At 47.2% G+C, this 24,107-nt stretch overlaps 1 protein-coding gene across 1 annotated transcript in view; it reads left to right on the plus strand.

The window, feature by feature from the left end:
• Nucleotides 1-24,107, plus strand: part of LOC135200269 (uncharacterized) — a 108,960-nt gene that overhangs the window by 34,569 nt on the left and 50,284 nt on the right. The window contains exon 2 of the mRNA XM_064228756.1: nt 5,559-5,681. Coding sequence (XP_064084826.1) covers nt 5,559-5,681 — 123 coding nt within the window. The remainder of the gene's footprint in view (nt 1-5,558; nt 5,682-24,107) is intronic.

Consider the following 24,107-nt stretch of genomic DNA (forward strand, 5'->3'; position numbering starts at 1 on the left):
AGCGGAAGCAGAGCGCGCGCGAGATGTTAAGCGCGCTTTAGTAAATGTCATTCGCTACGCCAGTGGACGCCAAGCTGCGCCCAGCGGACCGCCAGCAGCGCGCAGCAGTGGCGGACGCCAATCCCGCTGCGCTAGTTGCAGCCAGGCGTGCGCCAGTGGACGCCAGGTGTGCGCCAGCGGACGCCAGGTGTGCGCCAGCGGACGCTCGGGTGTGGACGAAGATGTGGATTTTCGTCGTCTCCCACCTGTTTTTGATGAGACTTTGCAAGTTACTTCGGGTCTTAGAGATACGACCGGAGTTTCTATTAAGGAGTCAGCTTTGCCTTCCACTTCACAGCAACGCGCCTCTTGGAAACTTAGACCAGATAGTCTTAGTCCAGCCTTATTTCCTCCAACTTCACCTGTGTCGGAAGCAGAGGTTAGCGACGCTTCGGTTGAAGTGGATGATGAGAAACCTTTGGCGGCAGTCTCTTCCTACTACCAGGTATTGACCCGCCTTCTTCAATCAGAGTTTGGAGATACGTTTCACCCGGAAGCTCCTCGCTCTCCTCCTTCACAACTTTCTTCTTCCAAGATCAACAAGGTCTCGGCATTTGTCAGAATGAAGAAGTCCCTGCTTTCAACCTTAAGAGGGCTACCTTCGTAAGGTCCATGACTGGATGGAGAAAAGGAAGTCTCAGGGAAAGACTTCTTTTGCCCTGCCACCTTCGAGACTTAGTGGGAAGGCTGGCATTTGGTATGAAACGGGGGAAGACGTAGGTATTAGACTTCCCTCGTCAGCTCAAGGAGACTTCGCTAGCATTGTGGATGCCTCGAGGAGGTCTCACCTGTCCTCTTCGAAAGTTTCCTGGTCTACTACGGAAATGGACTACCACCTTAAAGGCCTCTTTCGGACGTTAGAGGTCTTCAACTTTCTAGATTGGTGTTTGGGAGTTCTGGATGCCAAGTCTAGGAGTTCTGACTCGATTAGTCTGGGGGAGCTGTCCAGCGTAATCGTGTATGGACAAGGCCGTCAGAGATGGTTTGGAGGAGCTTACAGCTCACTTTTTGCACAGGGCTCTTGAAGAAGAGATCCCTGTTTTGCAATTTTACAGCTAAATCTGTCTCTCCATCACAAAAAGCAGATTTGCTCTTCGCTCCTTTTTCGGATCATCTCTTCCCCCAGGCTATGGTAAAAGACATTGCTACCAGCCTACAGGAGAAGGCCACGCAAGATCTCCTCGCACAATCTTCAAGGAGACCTGCGGTTCCTTCGTCCTCGGGAGTTTCGATTCTCAAGAAATCGAAGCCCTTTCGAGGTAGTTCTTCCTCGAGACCAGCCCCTCGAGGAAGAGGCACTTCCAGAGGCAGAGCCACTGCGCTTGCCAAGAACAAGAAGTGAAGCAGAAGTCCTTCAGTCACCGGTTGGAGCCAGGCTTCAGCTTTTTGCGCAAGCCTGGGAAGAGAGAGGTGCGGACAAATGGTCTTGGACATCTTAAAGAAGGGTTACCGGATCCCGTTCCTGAAACCACCCCCGCTGTCTACGACACCCAGGGACATGTCTCCTTCTTATCGGGGAGAAAAGCAACAAGTGCTTTACGATCTGTTAGATCAGATGATCGTGAAAACACGCCGTAGAACAGGTCTCCGACCTGAATTCCCCCGGATTTTACAACAGACTGTTCCTGGTGCCAAAGCAGTCGGGGGAATGGCGACCGGTACTCGATGTCAGCAACCTGAACCTCTTTGTCATCAAGCAGAGGTTCAAGATGGAGACACCTCAGTCAGTGATGGGAGCCTTAAGACCGGGGGATTGGATGGCTTCACTAGATCTCCAGGACGCGTATTTCCACGTCCCCATCCACCCCCAGTCCAGGAAATACCTGCGGTTTGTCCTGAAAGGAAAAGTGTTTCAATTCAGGGCTCTCTGCTTTGGACTCAGCACTGCTCCCATGGTATTCACCCTACTGATGAAGAACATTGCGAGGTGGCTTCATCTTTCCAAAGTCAGGATCTCTCTCTACCTGGACGACTGGCTCGTACGAGCCTCCTCGAAAGACCGGTGTCTGGAGGACCTTCACACGACCTTGTCGTTAACGAAGTCCCTGGGGCTTCTGGTGAAGAACCTCGAAAAGTCACATCTGACCCTTCTCAGTCTTTAGTCTATCTGGGGATTCAGATGGACTCAGTGGCTTTTCGGGCTTTTCCGTCCCAGGGGCGACAACTAGATTGCCTAAGCAAAGTGTCAACCTTTCTGGGGAAGGAATCATGCTCGGTGAGGGAATGGATGAGTCTGCTGGGGAACCATTTCCTCACTGGAGAAGTTTGTTTCCCTAGGAGGTTGCACCTCAGACCTCTTCAATTCTTCCTTGCGGACAATTGGAAGCACCAAAACACTTTGGATTCGATTCTGGTGTTATCAGAAGAGGTAAAGGAACATCTAAGATGGTGGGACCGACCCTTTGAAGCTCGCAGAGGGTCTTTCCCTCAAGCTTCAGAACCCCGACCTAGTGTTGTTTTCCGACGCGTCTTCCGCGGGGGGGGGTGGGGAGCAAACACTGGGGGGGGGGGGGGGGGGGGGGGAAAGTGTCAGGCACCTGGAGAGGGGAACAGGTGTCCTGGCACATAAACCTCAAGGAGCTGGCAGCAGTTCATCTGGCGCTCCAGTTCTTTCAGAACGAAGTCTCCGGCAATGTGGTGCAGATCAACTCGGACAACACCACAGCCCTGGCATACCTCAAGAAACAGGGAGGAACCCACTCTCGATCCCTGTTCTTCCTTGCAAAGGAGATCCTGTTATGGGCGAAGGCACACGACGTCTCTATCCTGACGAGATTCATATCAGGGGTAGAAAACGTCCGTGCAGATCTGCTCAGTCGACAAGGTCAACTTCTGCCGACGGAGTGGACCCTTCATCAGGAAGTATGCCAGAGGTTGTGGAAGTTATGGGGATGTCCTCTCGTAGACATCTTCGCAACTTCCAGGACAACGAGACTCCCGCTGTTACTGCTCACCAGTTCTAGACCCAGGAGCAGTAGCAGTAGACGCCCTTCTTTGGGACTGGACGGGACTAGACGTATATGCCTTTCCCCCGTTCAAGGTCCTAGGGGAAGTAATAAGGAAATTCGCGGCATCAGAGGGAACGAGGATGACTCTCATCGCCCCCTTCTGGCCAGCGACCGACTGGTTCACAGAGGTCATGTCTTTTCTAGTAGACTTTCCGAGGACTCTGCCTCCAAGGATAGATCTACTCAAACAGCCCCACTTCGAGAGGTATCACGAAACCTCCCCGCTCTGAGTCTGACTGCGTTCAGACTATCCAGAAGTTGGCCAGAGCGAGGGGTTTTTCAAGACCTGTGGCGAAAGCAATCGCAATGGCAAGGAGACCTTCTTCTATTGCCGTATACCAATCCAAGTGGGCTGTTTTCCGGAGCTGGTGCAGGAAGAAAGGCATTTCCTCCACCTCTACCTCTGTGAGCCAGATCGCAGACTTCTTCTCTACTTGAGGAATGAAGTTCGCTAGCGGTGCCTACGATAAAAGGCTACAGAAGTGTGTGCTTTCTGTAGTCTTTAGGCATAGAGGACTGACTTAGCCAATAACAGAGACCTTCATGATCTTCTGAAGTCTTTTCGAGACTTCGAAGGTACCTCAACCAGAGTTCCTTCTTGGAACTTAGACATTGTTCTAAACCGTTTTTGATGTCCAGTAATTTTGAACCTCTCAACTTAGCTTCGCTTAGAAACCTTACCTTACAAGGAAGACATTTTTCTCAACTGCTCTGGCGACGGCGAAGAGAGTTAGGAGATCCAGCTATAAGCAAGCATGTTGGGTTTTAAGAACTCTGATGCTGTTTGTTCTTTAAGCCCTATGTTCTTAGCAAAGAACGAAAACCCGTCCAACCCTTGGCCCAAGACATTTGAAATCAAGGGTTTTGTCAGAGATCGTGGGTAATGAGCCAGAGAGAGTCCTGTGCCCTGTTAGGGCTCTCAAATTCTATTTAGACAGAACGAAGGGACTGTAGAGGACCTTCGGGCAACTTGTGGTGCTCTGTTAAGAAGCCTGATCTTCCCATGTCAAAGAACCGCGCTTTCTTTCTTCTTGAGAGACACCATTAAGGAAGCTCATTCCACATGTAGTGATAGTGACATGAAGCTTTTAAAAGTGAATGCCCACGAGGGGAGGGCTATCGACCTCGATAGCCTTTCACAGAAATATGGCACTCAGTGACATTTTGAGTGCCACATATTGGCGGAGCAACTCGGTGTTCGCTTCACACTACCTGCGGGAGGTGAAAGCGACATACGAACATTGCTCGTCGCTTGGACCATACGTCGCTGCAGACACTGTTTTGGGCAGGAGGTAGCACTCATCCTTTCCTTTAGTGGTTAGGTGAGCTTTTAATTGTGTGTGTGGTTTTTTGGTGGGGTTGACCGCCCGAGGCGGATCTCCCTTCTTTAGTCTAGTTTAGTGGAATACCTTTGGTAGACTAGGCCAGGTGGTTTTTTACTTCGTTGCCCTCATTGTATGGTCAATGGTCTAGTCACATCGTGGTCACGCCCCCGTTGACAGATCATCTTGAGTGCACCAGCTATATAGGTCTCTACCTCGCTGGCAACTCTAGTAGCACAAGCAGACTTACGCGGCAGTAACCACGAAGTCAGCTATGCTAACAGGTAAGGAATCAAGATATCATTTATCTGCATATATATGTTTCCTAAAATCTTCTATTCTGTCTACTCCCACCACCAAAGGTGGGATTCAGCTATATATATATCTGACAGGTAAGTTTCATGAACAAAATGATATTGTAATGATACAATTAAGTTTGTTCATACTTACCTGGCAGATATATATAATCAAGTACCCACCCACCTCCCCTCAGGAGACAGTGGAAATAAAAATTATGAATAGAAAAAAAAAAAATGGGAATGATTCCTGATACCCGCCTCCAGCGGCGGGAATGGTACTAACCACCTGACTCCCACTACGTGTGTCGTAAGTTTTTTCATTTCTGTCGGACTTTGGAAAATACAGCTATATATATATCTGCCAGGTAAGTATGAACAAACTTAATTGTATCATTACAATATCATTTTATTATGAGAATATTTTTGTGTGGTCAAAATGTCTGAATTAGGATTTTGAAGGAAGAATAAAATAAATGTTTGTAGGGAATGAGACAGGATATTTTTCAAACAGCAGACCTGTTTTGTGACAAGTTACATACTCAGATATGTGGAGAGGAAACTTATTTTGCTGTAAGAATGTTGACAAATGGTACCACAAATTAAGCTAATATATAAAGTAATGAGTATGAGTGGAAACAACTATGGTTTATGTAATATGAATCATTGCCTTTTAATAATTCCCAAATTTTTTTTTAATGAGTATTGTAAACCCCCTGTATTCATGTCCTCAAGATTTGCGGACCTGCCTATTCATGGAATTTTCTGTAGAACATATCAATAAATTATTAACAAAAAAATTGGCAGTATGTGGATTTTTACATAGAGAAATATTCACTAAATAGCATATTTTGATGAGATTAATGAGATATGGTTTGTTGATCTTTTTTCAGGTGTGGTTAGTCAAAAGTGCTATGCCTGCCTAGACCAGGATGAGAACACAGGGAAATGCACAACTACTGTGGAAAACTGTAACTATGGTGAAGACTATTGCCTGTCAGAAATCAAATGGGGAAGTAAGTTTTTATTGCTCTTCTTGTCCTGTTTACATAAGCATTTTTCTTTGCTGTGTCGTGATCATGATGGTTTGATAGATAAAATAAAAATAAATTCTGTAAATAAATAATAAAATGAGCATGTATGTACGTCATATTTGTTCCTACAAACTAGAAATGCTTGTTTTTATGTATGATACTTACCTGGCAGGTATATATATAGCTATATTCTCTGTCGCACTGGCAGAAATTTTCAACACTCGCGGCAACCGCTAGTTTACCGGTAGTTCATGTGATCGCCACCCCGTTCCCGTGGCGCTGGCGCTTGGAACCATTCCCATTTTCATCAGATTTTCTCTGCCAGCCAAACCTTCAACATCGTTGTGGTTCCCTGCTAGATTTTCGATCTCGTTTGCCGACTTTTCGCTGCCTTTGTTTTGGTATCGTATTGGAACGTTGGCTTGGCAATCGCTTTTGGATTTTCTTAGAAGTATGTCTGATTCCGGTATTGTGTTTAGAGTGTGTGTGAAAGAAGGGTGTAAAGTTAGGCTACCGAAATCTTCGGTAGACCCTCGCACTGTGTGTAAGAAGTGTAGAGAATTTGTGTGTACTTGGGAGAATAGTGCAATGAGTGTGAGAATTTGACTGAGAAAGAGTGGAAAACTCTTACTAAGTATGTTGAATGATGGAGGAGAAAGATCGTATTAGGAGATCAGTGTCTCGGAGTGAAGATCTGGTTCTTCTAGCAAAGCTTGTGGAATGAATCTGTTACTGTTCCTTCTCCAGTTTCCTTCTGAAGTAGAACCTGTAGCACCTTCTCCCCAGGTTTCTCCTGCAACCCGCTGCTGTATTCTTAGGAGACGAAGGACTCCCAATATGTGAAAGTTGTTTGCTGCCCTTGCTTCGATGGGCAATCAGATTCAGCGTTTAACTGATCAAGTGGGTGTAATTAATGTTGTTAGTGACAGTGTTGTGGAGGGGGTGGCTTACCATCTCTCTCGTGCTCCTAGACCTAGACCGCTTCCAAGCTCCCAGACCCAAGGGAGAAGGAAAGTCAACAGTCGAAGGGAGGCGAGAGGGGTTTTCACACGGTCAGTCGTCCCTTCGGGCAGTCCTGTTGTTGCGTCCCAGGCTGCAGCAGTACGCCAAAGAAAAGGCGTTACTGGGAAGTGTTTGTCCGCCTCCGATAGCTCTTCGTTATGTAGGAAATGGCGCTATTCGGAGGAATCGCATCCCCTCAAGAGGACATGGAGAGGCACGTCGCTCTGCTCGGGAAGGATGGAGTAGTCCCAAACTTTTTTTGTCTAGTTCGGATGAGGATGCAATCCCCGTCAAGAGGAAGAAAAGAAATCTTTCGAGAAGGACGCAGGACGATCGTTTGGTGGCTTTTCTCCAGTTAGAGATTCTCCCCCTTCTTCGTGTGTTCGTTCCCCTTTCTCCTCTCCGTCTCGTAGACCTCAGGACTGCTCTCCTCCTCGTCCCAGTACGTCCCGTCTTCGTTCTACTCTGTCTCGTTCGATCCTTCAGGAAGCGGATCCTACTAGAACTTTTTGAAGGATATGCAGGCTAAGTTGGCTGATCTTGTCAAGTCTTGGGAAACACCTGATCAGTCTTCCTCTAGACGTAAAGACGAGTTTCTTCCCATCAAGTCCTCCAAGAGGAAGCAGGACAAGAATTTGCCGCCTCCCTCTCGCCCTTTGAAGTCTCGGGAAACAGGATGCAGTTTTCCGTCGAAGTCAGACGGCCGCTCAACAGCACAGGACGCAGGACGCAAGAGGAAACGAGAAGAACGTCAGATGGATGCAACTCGCTCATTGGACGCAAGACGCAGACGGCAGGACTTCGACCTTGCCTCCTCTCGACCAGACCAGGATGTATTTCGTCAGGACACAATCCCTCAGACTCTTTCCAGCAAGCAAATCTTGGAGTTGGCTCAGGATTTGAGAGATTTTCAGAGTGTGGAGGATGATTTGGCGGACTCTGCTTTTATTCTGGATCAGGATTTGGGCATCCAGGATATTTCTTCAGCGGAAGAGGAAGTTGAAGACTTTATTTCTGACGAAGAGAAACATGCTGAAGCTCCATCATCGGACTATAAGAGACTGACAACTTGCCTCCTGTCTCTGTTCGAGGGTGAGTTTCAACCTACAGCCCCGTTGTCTCCACTTTCACAGTACACTAGGACCAAAACTTTGAAGAAGTCCTCCTTCTTGAAGATAACACTCTCCATCACGGCCAAGAAAGCTCTTCACCGTGTTAACGCTTGGTTGAAGGAAAAGAGGGAAGCAGGTAAGACTTCTTTTTGCTTCCCTCCAGCCAAGTTGGCGTCGAAGTCGGGTGTGTGGTATGCTACGGGGGAAAGTCTTGGCCTGGGAGTTCCTGCCTCCTCCCAGGGAGACTTCTCCAATATCGTCGACAGTGCTCGTAGACATTCCTTACACTCGGCTAAGATTTGGTGGACCTCTTCGGAGTTTGACCATCTGCTGAAGGGTATTTATCGTACCTTTGAAGTATTCAACTTCCTCGACTGGTCTTTGGGGGCTTTGGCTCGTACCTGACAAGGTAAAGGCTCTTCTGAGATGGAAGTTCCTATATCCTGTATGGACAAGGCCCTGAGAGATGGGGCGAACGAGCTAGCATCCCTCTTTACGGCAGGGCTCCTGAAGAAGACCCTGCTGTGCTCGTTTGCAGCCAAGGGAGTGTCGAACTCTCAGAAGGCCGAGTTGGTTTTCTCCCCACTCTCAGGGCAACTTTTTCCATCAGAGTGTTCGAGTTTTCATACATTCAACTTACCTGTTAGATATATACATAGCTATCGACTCCGTCGTCCCCAACAGAAATTCAAATTTCGCCGCACTCACTACAGGTAGGTCAGGTGATCTACTGCCCTGCTCTGGGTGGCAGGACTAGGAACCATTCCTGTTTTCTAATCAGATTCTCTCTGTCGCCGGTGGTATCAACATTGTTGTTACTACCTCCTGACTGGAATTCTTTTTTCACAACGTTTTTGATCATCTTTCGACTTATATTTGGTGACGTACTTGGATTGTTGTTTGGCATTCGCTATCGTGGACTGTTTTTTGGACTTGGTTTTGGAATTCGTGGATATGTCTGACTCTAGTGTTAGTTTCAGAGTGTGTGTGAATGAGGGCTGTAAGGTGAGGATTCCGAAAGCTTCGGTAGATCCTCACACTACATGCAGTGGTTGTAGAATGGTTGAATGTCCGATTGAGAATACGTGTAACGAGTGTGAGAAACTGAGAACCTGGTGCGCAAGAATGGAAGAATCTAACTTCTTACTTGAAGAAATTAGAGAAAGATAGAGAGAGGAAAAGCGGCTTACAAAACCCGCAAACTGTCTAGTTCTGTAGCTTCTTCTTCTGATAATTATGCCCATTCTGTTTCAGCCCGTTCACAAATTGCTAATCCCTCTGGTTCTGCTTCGGATATAGCGGAACTCAGAGCTTCCCTTCAGAAAATGCAGGAAAAAATGGCAGCATTGGAAGGTAAGGAAAGTGAATGTGGTTTCGCCAGTGATTTTAGTGTCCCCAGTGTAGTGGAGGGGGCGTCTGGTCGTCTCTGCGACGCTCCCAGGCCTAGACCTCTTCCAAGCTCCCTGGCCCGGAGGAGAAGGAAAGTCGAAAGCCGTACGGGGGTTGTGGAGAATCCCCAACGATCAAGCGTCCCTTCGGCAAAATCTATTACATCACAAACTGCCAAGGACCGCTATAGGAAAAGCATCCTTCGAGAGTGCTTTTCGTCATCTAGTTCGCCCTCTCCGAGAAGAGGATGGAAGGAGTCGAAACTTTCCCGTCCGCTGAAGAGGAGTATGAAAGAACATGAGCTCAATTCTAGCCCCGAGCGCTTCTCTGAGGAAGATGCGCCTTCGGTAATAAAGAAGGCTAGAAAACAGTCAGACTCTGGGTCTGGAGGAGATCCTAGAGCGCCTTCCAGATCTCCCTCCTGATCGAAAGATTCCTCAACCAGGAAAATTTTAATGAATATGCAGGAGCAATTAGCCTCTTTGGTAGGAGTTTTTTCTAAGGAGCCTACTCGTAAGAAGGATGATAGGCTTCCTATTAAAAGATCTAAATACTGATCTCCTGTCACGCACAACGAGCCTTCCGGAGGAGGTGTCGCACAGGCGACCATCTCTGGCGGGAACGGAGCGTTAGACAGGAGAGAAGTAAGAAAGGAAGTTACTCCTGCCAAGCGTTTGGCGCCAGCCAGGAGCCAGGCGCCGAGTAGGCGCAAAGAGCCAGAGTATTCGGTACAACGTTCAAGATCTTCAACCAAGCGCCAAGATTTAACTGAAGAAGAAGAAACTCCTGTTAGGAGTAGAGCGCCTGCTAAGCGCAATGTACTTGTTAAACGAAAGGCGCCTACCATGATCAATACTCCTACTAAACACCAGGAGTATTCAGAGCTAGTTACGCTTTCCAAAGATAAGGAGTATTTGGAGCGACATACTCCTGCCAGGCGCCAGGAGTCTTCTGACCTCGATACTCCTCCCAGGCGCCAGGAGTATTCTGAACTTGATACTCCTCCAGGCGCCAGGAGTATTCTGAACTTTATACTCCTCCCAGGCGCCAGGATATTCTGAACTTAATACTCCTCCCAGGCGCCGGGAGTATTTGGAACAAGATGCGCCTACCAGATGCCAGGAGTATTCGAAGCTCGTTGCGCCTGCCAAGCACCAGGAGTATTCCAAACACGTTACTCCTTCCAGGCGCCAGGAGTATTCTGAGCGAGATACTCCTGCCGTGCGCCAGGCGCATTCCCTGCATGAAGAGCCTGACATCCGACAGGAGTCATCCAAGCGTTAATCTTTTAGCAAAGAGAGAGTAACTCTTAGTCCCTCTCCAATTAGAAGTGCTTCTTCGGAAAGGAAGAGATCGAGGGAAGAAACAGAGGAAAGAAGGGAGCCTTCTCCTTCCGAGCCTATGAACCAGAAGATGCCTCGGGAGGATGAAATGATTATTAAGGAAGGATTTTCTAATTACAAAGTTCTTTCGTCCCTTCTTTTGAAAGAATATGGAGATTCTTTAACGCCAGCCGCTCCTCCTTCTCCACGCTCTCTGTTTTCGAGCACGAAAACGCACAAGTCTCCCTCTTTCCTGAAAATGAAGCCTGCTATATCTATGAGGAGGGGCACTACAAATCTCTTGACTCCTGGTTCAAGAAAAGAAGGAGTTAGGAAGGACAGTCTTTTGTATGCCTCCTGCTAAACTAACAGGGAGAAGAGGCATATGGTACGAAACGGGAGAGAATATGGGATTGTCTCTGTCCGTTTCGGCTGAGTCAGACTTCTCGAGTTTAGTAGACTCATCGAGAAGACACGCCTTAAATTCAGCAAAAGTAACATGGGGTCTTTCGGAAATGGACCACCTCCTCAAGGGACTTTTTCACACTTTAGAAGTTTTTAACTTCCTGGATTGGTCCCTTGGGGTTCTTGCCAAGAAGTCTCATGAAAAGAACAACTGAACCCAGAAACCTTAAATAGCATCCTCACATGCATTGATAAGGCTGTTCAGGATGGATCGGCTGAAGTATGCTCCCTCTTTGGTGCGGGAATTTTAAAGAAGAGGGCGGTTCACAGTGCTTTCCTCACGAAGGCCGTCTCTCCTTCGCAGAGGTCCGCCTTATTGTTTGCGCCTCTCTCAGAACATCTTTTTCCCTCGCAGTTGGTGAAGGACATTGCCCATTCACTGACTGAAAAGGCCACTCAGGATCTCCTCAGACAATCCTCAAGGAAAAATAGACCTGTGGCCAGTGAGGAAAAGAAAGGGGCTCATCCAGCTCAGCAGCAGCCCTTTCGAGGAGGCCCTCCAGCTAGATCTATCGCCAGAAGGAAGTCAACTGAGAAAAGGGGGAGGTCTTCCTTCCGTCCCTTTAAGAAGGGAAAGTGAGAAATCTATCCTCCAAACACCTGTAGGAGCCAGGTTAAATTTCTTTGCGAAAGCCTGGGAAGACATAGGATCAGATCCTTGGACGATGTCAATCATCATCAAGAAGGGTTATTACATCCCATTAAAGGACAGTCCTCCCTTGACAACATCACCGAGGGAACTGTCCGCCAGATACAAGGACCCTGTTCTGATGGATACTCTTCGTCAAATGGTGGAACAGATGTGGGACAAAAGATCAATAGAGCTGGTGCTGGATCGCAGCTCCCCGGGGTTTTACAATAGCTTGTTTCTTGTAGCAAAGGCCTCGGGGGATGGAGACCAGTACTGGATGTAAGTGCGCTGAACAAATTCGTAAAACAACAGAAGTTCAGCATGGAAACGTCTGCTTCAGTCCTTGCAGCACTGCGTCAAGGAGATTGGATGGCGTCCCTAGACCTTCAGGACGCATATTTCCACATCCCGATTCACCATTCGTCGAGGAAGTACCTTCGATTTATGTTCGAGGGAAGGATCTATCAGTTCAGGGCCCTGTGTTTCGGCCTTTCCACGGCTCCTCCAAGTCTTTACGGACGTGATGAAAAATGTATCAAGACACTTACATTTGAAAGGGATAAACGTCTCCCTGTACCTGGATGACTGGCTCATCAGAGCCAGGTCTCAAAAGCAGTGTTTGGAGGATCTGTCAACAACACTGGAATTGACAAAATCATTGGGATTGATCGTGAACCTCGAGAAGTCTCAGATGATCCCCAGCCAGAACGTGGTTTATCTGGGGATTCAGATGGATTCTCGGGGTTTTTCGAGTTTTTCCCTCTCAAGAGAGAATAAGGAAAGGCTGTGCCACAGTATCGAACTTCTTAGGGAAAGAGCGCACTTCAGCGAGGGAATGGTTGAGCCTTCTGGGGACCCTTTCCTCGCTCGAACAGTTCTTTCCCCTAGGAAGACTACATCTTCGTCCACTTCAGTTCTTCCTGTGAAGGAGTTGGAGTTGGAAGACAGGACAGCTCTCGGACACGTTTCCAATCTCGGAGGAAATAAAAAATCATTTAAGGTGGTGGTTGATTCCCTTAAAAGGAAACAAAGGAGTATCCCTGGAAGTATGGAACCCAAGCCTGACATTGTTCTCAGACGCGTCGGAGTCGGGCTGGGGTGCAACATTGGGATCCAAAGAAGTGTCAGGCACCTGGTCGGCAGAACAGGTGTCATGGCACATAAATTGCAAAGAGCTTTTAGCAATTCACCTTGCGCTAAAGAGCTTCGAACACATGGTCAGAGGCAAGGTCGTACAGATAAACTCAGACAATACTACCGCTCTGGCTTATGTCAAGAAACAAGGAGGGACTCACTCTTTTGCTCTATACGAGCTGGCAAGAGACCTGTTGATTTGGGCGAACCAAAGGAAGGTAGTTCTTCTAACGAGGTTTGTCCAAGGGGAGAGGAATGTGAGAGCGGACAGACTGAGCAGGAGGTTCCAGATCCTTCCACAGAATGGACACTCCACTCAGAAGTCTGTCAGAGCCTTTGGTATCGTTTGGGGAAGCTTCAAATAGATCTGTTTCTCCCACCATTCCTCTCCAAAAGGATAGACACATTTTGTGCCCTAGTAGAAGATCCCAGGGCTTATGCAGCAGACGCCTTTCTCCTGGACTGGTCAGGGCTAGATGTTTACGCTTTTCCCCGTTCAAGATACTGGGGGAAGTAGTCAGAAAATTTGTGGCATCCGAAGGAACCAAAATGACTCTGATTGCTCCGTATTGGCCATCTCAGATTTGGTTCACAGAGGTAATGGAGTGGACAGTGGACTTCCCCAGATCTCTTCCAAACAGAATAGATCTGCTCAAACAACCCCACTTCGAGAGGTACCATCAAAAACCTTTTTACCCCGCTCTTTGCTCTGACTGTCTTTCGACTGTCGAAAGACTTGTCAGAGCGAGAGGGTTTTCTCGCAAGGCGGCAAGCGTAATTGCTAGAGCCCGCAGATCATCTACTAGGCGAGTGTACCAATTGAAGTGGTAGGTTTTCAGAAGTTGGTGCAGGTCGAAGAAGCTGTCCTCTTCCAGTACCTCTGTGACCGAAATTGCGGATTTCCTTCTGTTTCTTGAGAGAAAAGTTGCATCTCTCTGTACCGACTATTAAGGGTACAGGAGTATGCTTTCAGCAGTCTTTAGAAACAAGGGATTAGATTTAACGAATGATAAAGATTTGCACGACCTCATTCGTTCCTTCGAAACATCAAAGTCAGTGGAACTAGGGTTCCAAGCTGGAACTTGTATGTGGTTCTTTCTTTAATTCTATCCTCCGAAGAATTCGAACCACCACACACTGCTTCATTTCGTAATATCACTAGAAGTGTTTATTTCTGATGTCTCTTGCAACGGCAAAAAGAGTCAGCGAGTTGCACGCCCTTGAATCACGAGTCGGCTTCAAAGGAGACTCTGCAATTTGTTCATTCTAGTCTCTCTTTCTTGCCAAAAATGAAAACCCTTCGAATCCCTGGCCCAGAAGCTTCGAGGTAAAAGGACTTACTAGTTTGGTGGGCAGAGAGGCAGAAAGATCCCTTTGCCCAGTTAGAGCTCTTAAATTCTATCTGGACAGAAAGAAGCAGTTGGGGGGTTCGCAAAAGGTCTTTGGTGCTCAGTAAAAGACCCCAAGAGAGCAATGTCCAAGAACGCCTTAGCCATTCTTTGTTAGAAGTGTTATTACGGAAGCTCATAAAGAATTGTCCAGATGATTCTTTTAATCTGTTAAGAGTGAGAGCCCACGAAGTAAGGGCAATCGCAACGTCTATTGCGTTCCAAAGAAATATGTCACTTAAAAATATTTTGGATGCAACTTATTGGAGATGCAACTCTGTGTTTGCATCTCATTACTTAAAAAATGTGCGAGTTACGTTATGAGAAATGTTTTTCTCTAGGTCCGTTTGTGTCAGCACAGACGGTTCTGGGTAAGGGAGCTAGCACCGATCCTTAATAATGTATGTAACCCTCTTGTTGGATGTGTTCTTGAGTTTCCTGTGCATGGAAGTGTCAGGTGTCGCACAGGCGACCTTCACTTCTCTTCACTAGGAGACCGAGTGACAGCTGACTTTTAGAGGGGTACAAAATTTTTTTTCTGGGCTCAGCTCGTGTCGGCCTATGAAAGATCCTTAATATCATTCTTTCTAGGTAAAATTAACCTAAAATTACCAGAGAAAAACAAAATTAAGAAAATGTCAGTAAAACTGACTCGCTCACTCTTAAAAAGAAGTGTCGGTATGATAATAGGGGCGAGTGTGGAACACTACCACGAGCCAATCACCAATTAGAACTTCCAATCAGAATCCCCCCAAGAGAGAGCCGATACCAACGGGCGATGCAGCCTCTACTACTACTACTAGAGGACGCACGGACAGCAGCGCCCCTAGCGGACATCCTTAATTTTTATTTTTCGCTAGCATCTAGACGCCATTTTTCATTGTGCTGTGATATCTCTGGTTTTTTCACTGTTATCTACCATGGAACGCTCAGCTATTGCCACGGCTAAGTTAAGTAACTCATAAGTAATATTTTACCACATTTTTATCTTCCGGGTACCAGTATTTTCCTCTTAAATAGGTCATATACGGTTCCCTGGTTGTCTCGTGGCGGCGCCATGCTGCCTCGTAAGAATTCCCGGTCCTCCATACTGGGACTTCTTATGCTTATGGGCTTACTATATTACATTCATTGTTTTTACATCGAGTTTTAGCTAGTTCAGCCCTCCTACCATTTCTCTTAGTTTGGTATTTAGGGCTATTATTATTTTTCCGGCCCAGCATCCCGGCTCTTGCTCTTCATCGGCTATCGCTGGCTCCGAGTAGGCCTCTGTTTCTTGGAACAGTCTGCCTCCTCCTGGGCTTCTTTCTCTTTTACTAAAAGTGTCTTTTCCGTCTTTTCGATGTATAATTTATTACATTTAGGGTGTTAGGCTAGCCTAGGTGCTTGTTCCTTGTATTGGTACAGCCTGGTTCACGTGGCCCTCTCACGGTTGTGTTGCTCGCGGCCTAGGCCACTTGCGGTCACGTGTCCCATCGCACCTTACCCTGCCCCCGCCCTCCCCTTCTGGTATAGGGAGGAGCTGGGGGACCCCTTGGTTGTCATGACAACCTCAGTTGCCTTCTCTCACTACTACTCTGAGGCGGCCAGGGGTTCCTCCCAGCGGGGGGTATAGGGTGACCACTCATGAGGTACCGGGTCTCCATGCGGTAGTTGGTGAGGCGGGGAGGAGTAGGCCATCCCTCCCCCCCTCTCTCGCTCCCGCCGTGCTACATCGAGACCTTCCTCCCCTCGCCCCCCAGTTGCTCAGCCACCTGCCTCGCTATACGTAAGGAGCCCTTCCGTCGCAGCCGGGGCACTTTGGTTATAGGTTACTGGCTCCGCTAGCGGGCGGGGTGGGCACCTCTAGTGGTCGGTTGCTTGCCTACTATATCCTTACATCTCTCCCCCGCTACCGGAAGGGAGCTTGCTTCTTACCCGCGCACTCTTCTAGTAGACGGGTGGAGGGAGAGTTATTTTATTATTTTTATTATTATTATTTTAAGGATATACCCTAATTTTACAATGAATTGTATTATATAACTAAAATTATCTTCCATCCCCGCCATTTTTTCCGTCGTGGTTTCCTTTTACCACCACTCCTGGTTGGTTTTTCTTTTGTGTCTCCGCCATCAGCGCGAGCTATAGCCTAGAGAGCACAACCAACCTGGTTACCACACGTATTTTGGCGGGGCTCTGGTTTAATCTAACTTTAATCGCTCCGGCACCCAGCGGAGATCTGTTAGACTGTAAGTGTTTACCTGGTACTCATGTATCTTTCCACTTACAGGCTACCAATTGTCAGGTCCCAGCCTGCAATGCGACGCTGTTCACCCTCATGTGGACACGATGAGTGTAGGTCTCACGCCCCCTGTGCCACGTCTTTCAAACGAGATGATCGTCTGGCACCCTGAAGCCTGCGCCATCTGCTACGACCCTGGTCGGTCCAGCTGGGTGATGGGTAAGTCCGTTATAGGCTTCCTTATCATCTTACTAACAACTTTTAGTCATAAGTTTGTTAACCCCGTTCCACCATTGGAAGCTAATCTCGCCTTTCTTTCAGGCTACTGGTGTGAGGGAAGTCGCCCTCGCCACCCTGAAAGCGTGGGTGGGCGGCTTCGGAAGAACGCCGCCAAAGGCCAGCCCTACATTCTGGATAAGAAGCTGGCCGTCCAGATCTTCCCGCGGGCAAGTCGACCTGTTATTGTTTTTGACCCCTTTTGCCCCGCTGCCCCCTGATAGCCTCCATCCAGCAAGACCTCAGCAATCCTTTGGGGTCGTAGCCTCCCAGGAGTCGGTCCCGGACGTCGCTGCCCTGGACCTTAATATCGAGCCCATGGCGGTAGGGGTGGAGGATTTGTTGGTTGAGGTAGGTGTGTCGGGCGCCCAAGGTCTTTCCTTGGGTGCTTCTGGATCTTCTCCTGTCCCCTCTTCTAGTGCTTCATTCCAAGGCTTTGTGGGATCTGAGATCCCTACCCGCTCTCCCGCTCTCTCTGTACCCGCAAAGGTGAAGGGACAGAGAGAACCGAAGACTCTGGCCAAGACAACTTCGAAGAAGTCGTCTTCGTCTTCTTCGGCTAGGAAGTCGTCGACTTCCTACGCCGATGCGGTGAAAGCGAAGCCGAGCTCTTCTCACTCGAAGAGCTCCAGAAGCAAGGCTTCTAAGGAGAAGGCTCGCGCTCCCGCCGAGCCACTGCCTTCTCCCGCCTCCACCGCTTCCACTCCGGCTACGCCGGTAGGGGTAGCAGGTCCTAGCACCTTTGATCCCTCTGCTTTCTCAGCAGTGGTGATGCCAGCAGGGTGGGCGAGTTGGTTGGCTCGCAAGTCTCCGCCCTGGGGACGGGACACGGTTCGAGCAGATGTTTGCACAGTTGTCAAACACTCTGTCTCAGTCAGGCCAATCAATTCAAGATCTCTCTAACAGGATGAGAGAAAATGAGGACCGAGTAGCCGGGCTATCTCAGGTTCCTCTTCCAGTCTCCCCAGCTTCAAGCACTGGGATTCTCCAACTCCCGCCATATGACTCTTTGCCAGCTTTCTCTATGGAGAACCCATGGAGAGTAGCTGCCTACGCTCCTTTCAAAGATGGGATGATCTCTATCCCGGAGTGTGGAACTCGAAGGATTGAGGACTTCGAGTTTTACCCTCCGGGTCTGACGCAGCCTTTCATGGGTTATGCTAGGCTGACGCCAACGGCTCTGACGAGGGAAGACAAGATCGCTAAAGAGTCGGTCCTATATAGTAGGGATCATGCTCAGCGAGAAGTGGGTTCACTGCCTTGAGGACTGGGAGTGTACGAACACCAAACAAACTCCAGGCCTACAAGAGTCCCTTCACTATTTTCGCGACGGAAGAGGAGGTTTTCTCTTCCGTTCGCCACGAAACTAGTGGAGAGTCCCTTCAGGCAGTCCTCAAGGATGAGCCCATCCCACAGTTGAGGGAGGCGGAGTCTACTTCTCCACTCTTCCCAGCTTTCGGAGAATTGTGGGAGAACTTGCCAGCTACATTCACGCTTGGTAAGCTCAAACCGGACTGCGCCATGGACCAGTTCGGCGAGAAACTACCAAGGCTGCCGGATTCCCTAATCCAGGCAGAGTTTGATGCGCGAACCAGGTTTGGCAGGTCCCTCAATTCCCTTATAATTACGGAAATGGCTGCCCTCTCTTATGCTACGGAACCGCTTTTCAAGATTCTGGCGAAATCTCAGTTCCAGACGGTACTAACGGACGCTTTTGACTTCTTCCAGGCTAGGAGGAACTGCCGAAAGCATGTTCTGCAAGAGTGTACCATTAGGCACGAGCCGAATAGACTCTTGGCCTCTAGCATGTGGGGAGCGGATCTCTTCCCAGAGTCCGCAGTTAACGAAGTACACCACGAAGCTGCTAGGCTCAACCAGAGCCTTAGAGCTAGGTGGGGTATTTCCTCGAAGAGGAAACAAGAGGCCGTTCCCACTGCTGGTAAGAAACCGAAGAAGGCTGGTAAGAGGTTCCAGCCATATAAAAAACTCCAGCAACAGCAGCAGTTTGTGCAGGCGGTCCCTGTTACCCAACAAGGACAACCTGCTAGTTCAAAGCAGAATCAGCCTATCCTCCTGTTGCCCCCTCAATCTCAGCCATCCACCTCCTACGCTATCTCGCCGCCTTCACCCTGCATATGAGGCTCAAGGCTACAATCAGCCGAGAGGTAGGGCGAGAGGTTACTTTCGTCAGCGTGGCGCAGGAAGGGGTACAAGGAGCAGGCAGTTCAGAGGAGGGCGTGGTGGCCAACCCGCCCATCAACAATGAGGCTCCCCAGGTAGGAGGGAGGCTGTTCCTCTTCCGCCACAGGTGGGGGTTCAGCAATTGGGCACAGAGCATAGTGTCCAAAGGATTGGGCTGGAGTTGGATCAAAGATCCTCCTCCAATCAAATCAAATTCGTTCCAGCCAAGATACCGTCAAAGGAATTACAGATTACGCGGAAGAACTTCTTCAGAAAGGAGCTATTGCGAGAGTCAAGCATCTAAAATTTCAAGGTCGCTTATTCAGCGTGCCAAAGAAAGGCTCAACAAAAAGAAGGGTAATCTTAGACTTGTCAAAGCTAAACTCTTTCATTCGTTGCGACAAGTTCAAGATGCTTACCCTCTCGCAAGTAAGGACCTTACTTCCGCGTGGAGCCGTCACATGCTCCATCGATCTTACAGACGCATACTATCATATCCCTATAGCCAGGCACTTCCGCCCATTCCTAGGATTCAGGCTAGGAAATCAAACATTTTCATTCAAAGTGATGCCCTTCGGTCTGAATGTAGCCCCCAGGGTATTCACAAAAATAGCAGAAGTGGTTGTTCAACAATTGAGAGCTCAGGGAATCATGGTAGCAGCATACCTCGACGATTGGTTGATCTGGGCACCAACAGTCGAGGAATGTCTCAAAGCCACCAAAAAGGTAGTTCACTTTCTGGAACATCTGGGGTTCCAGCATAAACAAAACGAAATCCAGACTTACTCCGGAATCTCGTTTTTCAGTGGCTAGGAATCCAATGGGATTTGTCTTCCCACAATCTGTCAATTCCAGTGGCCAAACGGAAGGAAATAGCAAAATCTGTCAGACAATTTCTCAAATGCAAGCAAACGTCAAGAAGAAACCAGGAAGAGAATCCTAGGGTCTCTTCAGTTTGCTTCGGTAACAGATATCCTTCTGAAAGCAAGGCTGAAAGATATAAATCGAATTTGGCGGTCGAGCAAACACTCCAATATCGAGACAAGTTGTCAGTAATCCCACAGATCCTCCGCAACCAACTACGGCCTTGGTCAAAAGTAAAGAACTTAGCCAAGAAAGTACCCCTTCAATATCCCCTTCCAGTGTTAAACCATTCACACGGATGCATCCCTGTCCGGGTGGGGGGGATACTCTCAGTTCAAACAGGTTCAGGGGACTTGGTCAGTTCAATTTCGCCAGCTCCTCCACATAAACGTGTTGGAAGCAATGGCAGTTTTCTTACTCTGAAGAGACTGCTTCCCCGAAGAAGTCTCATCTAAGGCTAGTTTTTGGACAGTGCAGTGGTAGTTCATTGCATCAACAGAGGAGGGTCCAAATCCAAGCATGTGAATCATGTCATGATAGCCATCTTTGCATTAGCAAACAAACACAAATGGCATCTGTCTGCCACTCACCTGGCAGGAGTAAGAAATGTGATAGCAGACGCCCTGTCCCGGTTCAGTTCCTCTGGAATCAGAGTGGTCTCTGGACGACGGGTCATTCCAGTGGGTAGTCCGGAGAGGTCCAGGTCTCCAAGTGGATCTCTTCGCCTCACAAGGCGAACCACAAGCTCCCTTGCTATGTGGCCCCCAACCTGGACCCTCTGGCTTATGCCACGGACGACGCCCTGTCGTTGGATTGGAATCATGGAGGAGAATTTATATTTTTCCTCCAGTGAATCTTCTCTTGAAAGTCCTAAAGCAAACTAAGGTCTTTCAAAGGGATAGTAGCTCTGATTGCACCGGACTGGCCCCAAGAGCAACTGGTATCCTCTTCTTCTGGAATTGGGTCTCCGACCTCAACGGATCCCCAATCCCAACGCTATCACAATCAGTACAAATGAGGACTTGTTGTTTCGCTTCCTCAGGAATTCTCCAGACCCTAACTTTATGGACTTCATGAAGTTTGCGGCTAATAAAGATGCTGATATTGACCCACAGAATATTCTCTTCCTAGAATCAGATAAGAGAGAGTCAACATTAGACAATATGACCAGCTGTTAAAAAATTAGCATTCTTTCTTGAGAGAATCGAACACTACAACCATGACAGTTAATTTGGCTATATCCTTTTTCAGATCCTTGTTTGAAAAAGGTTTAGCAGCTAGCACGATTACCACTCATAAATCGGCTTTGAAGAAAATCTTTCAAGTAGGTTTTCAGATAGATCTGACTGAAGCTTATTTCACATCTATCCCTAAAGCCTGTGCTAGACTTAGGACCTTCTCAGAGGCCTACTACATTTGTTTCATGGTTCTTGAATGATGTCCTCAAACTAGCTTCAGATACTGACAACTCATCTTGTACATTCCATAATGCTCCTGAGGAAGACATTATTCTTATTAAGCCTAGCCTCAGGAGCCAGAATTTCAGAACTGTCGGCTCTATCCAGGGATGCGGGTCATGTGGAATTCCTCCCATCAGGAGAAGTTCTACTTGCTCCGGATCGTAGCTTTTTAGCCAAAAATGAGGATCCTCTTGCAAGGTGGGCTCCTTGGAAGGTTATCCCACTTCCACAGGATCCTTCTCTCTGCCCAGTATCAACTCTTAGAGCCTTTCTATCTCGTACTTCTTCAAGATCCTCAGGTGCTCTCTTCATGAGAGAAAAAGGTGGTACCTTGTCAGTAAAAAGGTATTAGACAACAAATCCTTTACTTCATTAAACAAGCCAACCCTGAGTCATTCCCAAAAGCACATGATATCAGGGGAGTAGCCACCTCAATTAATTATTTTCAACATATGAACTTTGAGGATCTTAGAAAGTATACTGGATGGAAATCCCCGACAGTCTTTTAAACGGCATTATTTAAAGTCCTTGGAATCTTTAAAGTTTTCAGCAGTAGCAGCGGGAAACATTGTTTCCCCTGATACTGTATAGTAGTTGTAGTATAGATCCAGATCTCCTTTCTACCTACATCATCCAACATGCCTCACCCTATCGCCAGGCTACTCGAATATCATAGCCTTAGCCGTTGAATCATATAGTGGATTGTCCCTTATTTTTTTTTGCTAGGGACATCCACTTGTACTGATAATGTACTTCAGTGTACCTACCCTTATTTTTATGCTAGGGTAGGACACAATGTGTTTGTATATATTCACCAATTTTATATTAATTGATGAACTTCAGTGTACCTACCCTTATTTTTATGCTAGCGTTAGGACACAATGTGTTAAATATTTTTACAATACTTGTATTAATGATGGACTTCAGTGTACCTACCCTTATAGCTAGTGGTAGGACACAATGAGTTTGTATATTTTGTAAATTTGTTAAGTAAATCCCTTTTTTCTTTATATTACATGCATCACTGTAATTTACTGTAATTACCATTTAAGTACTTTAAGATTACTAACGTTCTATTGTTTTACTATGTAGTATAAGTTAGTTTAAGTGCTTAGTTTGTATGCTGTAATTGATTTACTTATTATTATCCATCATTTTTACACTGTTTTTTCATTGTTCCTTTTTTCCCATCTTGTCTGTTTCTCTGGTACTCTTTCCATAGGCCGACACGAGCTGAGCCCAGAAAAGGGATTTTGACGAAGGAAAAATCTATTTCTGGGTGATTGGCTCGTGTCGCCCTATGAAACCCCCCCTTTATTTGGTGTTGCCCCCCCTTGCAGGACAAGATGTTTTTAGTTGTTTTTAGATTAAGGATGTCCGCTAGGGGCGCTGCTGTCCGTGGCGTCCTCTAGTAGTAGTAGTAGAGGCTGCATCGCCCGTTGGTATCGGCTCTCTCTTGGGGGGATTCTGATTGGAAGTTCTAATTGGTGCATTGGCTCGTGGTAGTGTTTCCACACTCGCCCCTATTATCATACCGACACTTCTTTTAAGAGTGAGCGAGTCAGTTTTACTGACATTTTCTTAATTTTGTTTTTTTTTCTCTGGTAATTTTAGGTTAATTTTACCTAGAAAGAATGATATTAAGGATCTTTCATAGGGCGACACGAGCCAATCACCCAGAAATAGATTTTTCCTTCGTCAAAATCCCTTTTTTGTACTATTGTATGTGTGGTTATTGAGTTTTTGGTTGTTTGCTAAGAGTTTTGGGGATAGCTCTTGGCAATCTTAGAACTAACACGGGTGTTAGGTTCGGGTGATCGGGATCGGTTGTGTGCTCCTTAAATGAAGGCGTGTTGTCATATAAGCGGATTAGCAGCCATTGACAAATGCCAGTTAGGCTCTGTCAAGTAAGTGGATGAGACCCCATCGACAGACCCACAAGAACTCTTGGCCACAGATCACTATCTCGCTAAGGCTCTTGAGGTGAAGCAGACTCCTGGACAGTAGTCACGAAGTCTTCCACCTGATAAGGTAGGAACCAAGGTCTATAAATACCTACAACATATGTTGTTTACCTGTCTAGTCAGTAGTTAGCTGTCTCTTGCCCTCCACCAAAGGGTGTCAATCAGCTATGTATATATCTGACAGGTAAGTTGAATGTATGAAAATGATATTGTTATGATACAATAAGTTTCATACATACCTACCTGGCAGATATATACAATTGAAGACCCACCCAGCCTCCCCGCAGGAGACAGGTGGAAGAGAGAATCTGATTAGAAAACGGGAATGGTTCCTAGTCCTGCCACCCAGAGCAGGGCGGTAGATCACCTGACCTACCTGTAGCGAGTGCCGCGAAATTTGAATTTCTGTCGGGGACGACGGAGTCGATAGCTATGTATATATCTGCCAGGTAAGTATGTATGAAACTTTATTGTATCATAACAATATCATTTTTTACGATCTCCAAACACTTAGGCGAAACCACGGTCCAGAGTGGGTTAGACAAGAATCCCCAATAATTGTTACCACGATAATCGGGAACCTCGCCGAATGCTCGAATTCCTGGAATTTCTAGCATTTGGAAGAAGCACTGCTGCTGTAGAAGGAAGAATATCTCACAGTAGGTGACCAACCCTGGAATAGAGAACGGACGGGAACATCCAGTTTGGCTTGAACTATCGTCTTCAGTACAGTCGACCCCCCATATTCGCGTTCTCCGGATTCGCGGACTCACACATTCGCGGATTTCTCTCGGGGAACGTTTCCCTGCATTATTCGCGGAAAATTCGCGCATTCGCGGTATTTTCTATGAGAAATATCCACAAATTCCTGGTTTTTATCAATTTCATCATAAAATGCACTTTTTGTGATAAAACTATTAAAAAACCAGTATGAAATCTTTTTTAGTGTTTTTTTCTTAAAGTTTTAACTAACAAAATAGGCTGTTTTTAGCATTTTTA

This window comes from Macrobrachium nipponense, chromosome 26 (genome assembly GCF_015104395.2).
Source record: "Macrobrachium nipponense isolate FS-2020 chromosome 26, ASM1510439v2, whole genome shotgun sequence".
NCBI lineage: Eukaryota > Metazoa > Arthropoda > Malacostraca > Decapoda > Palaemonidae > Macrobrachium > Macrobrachium nipponense.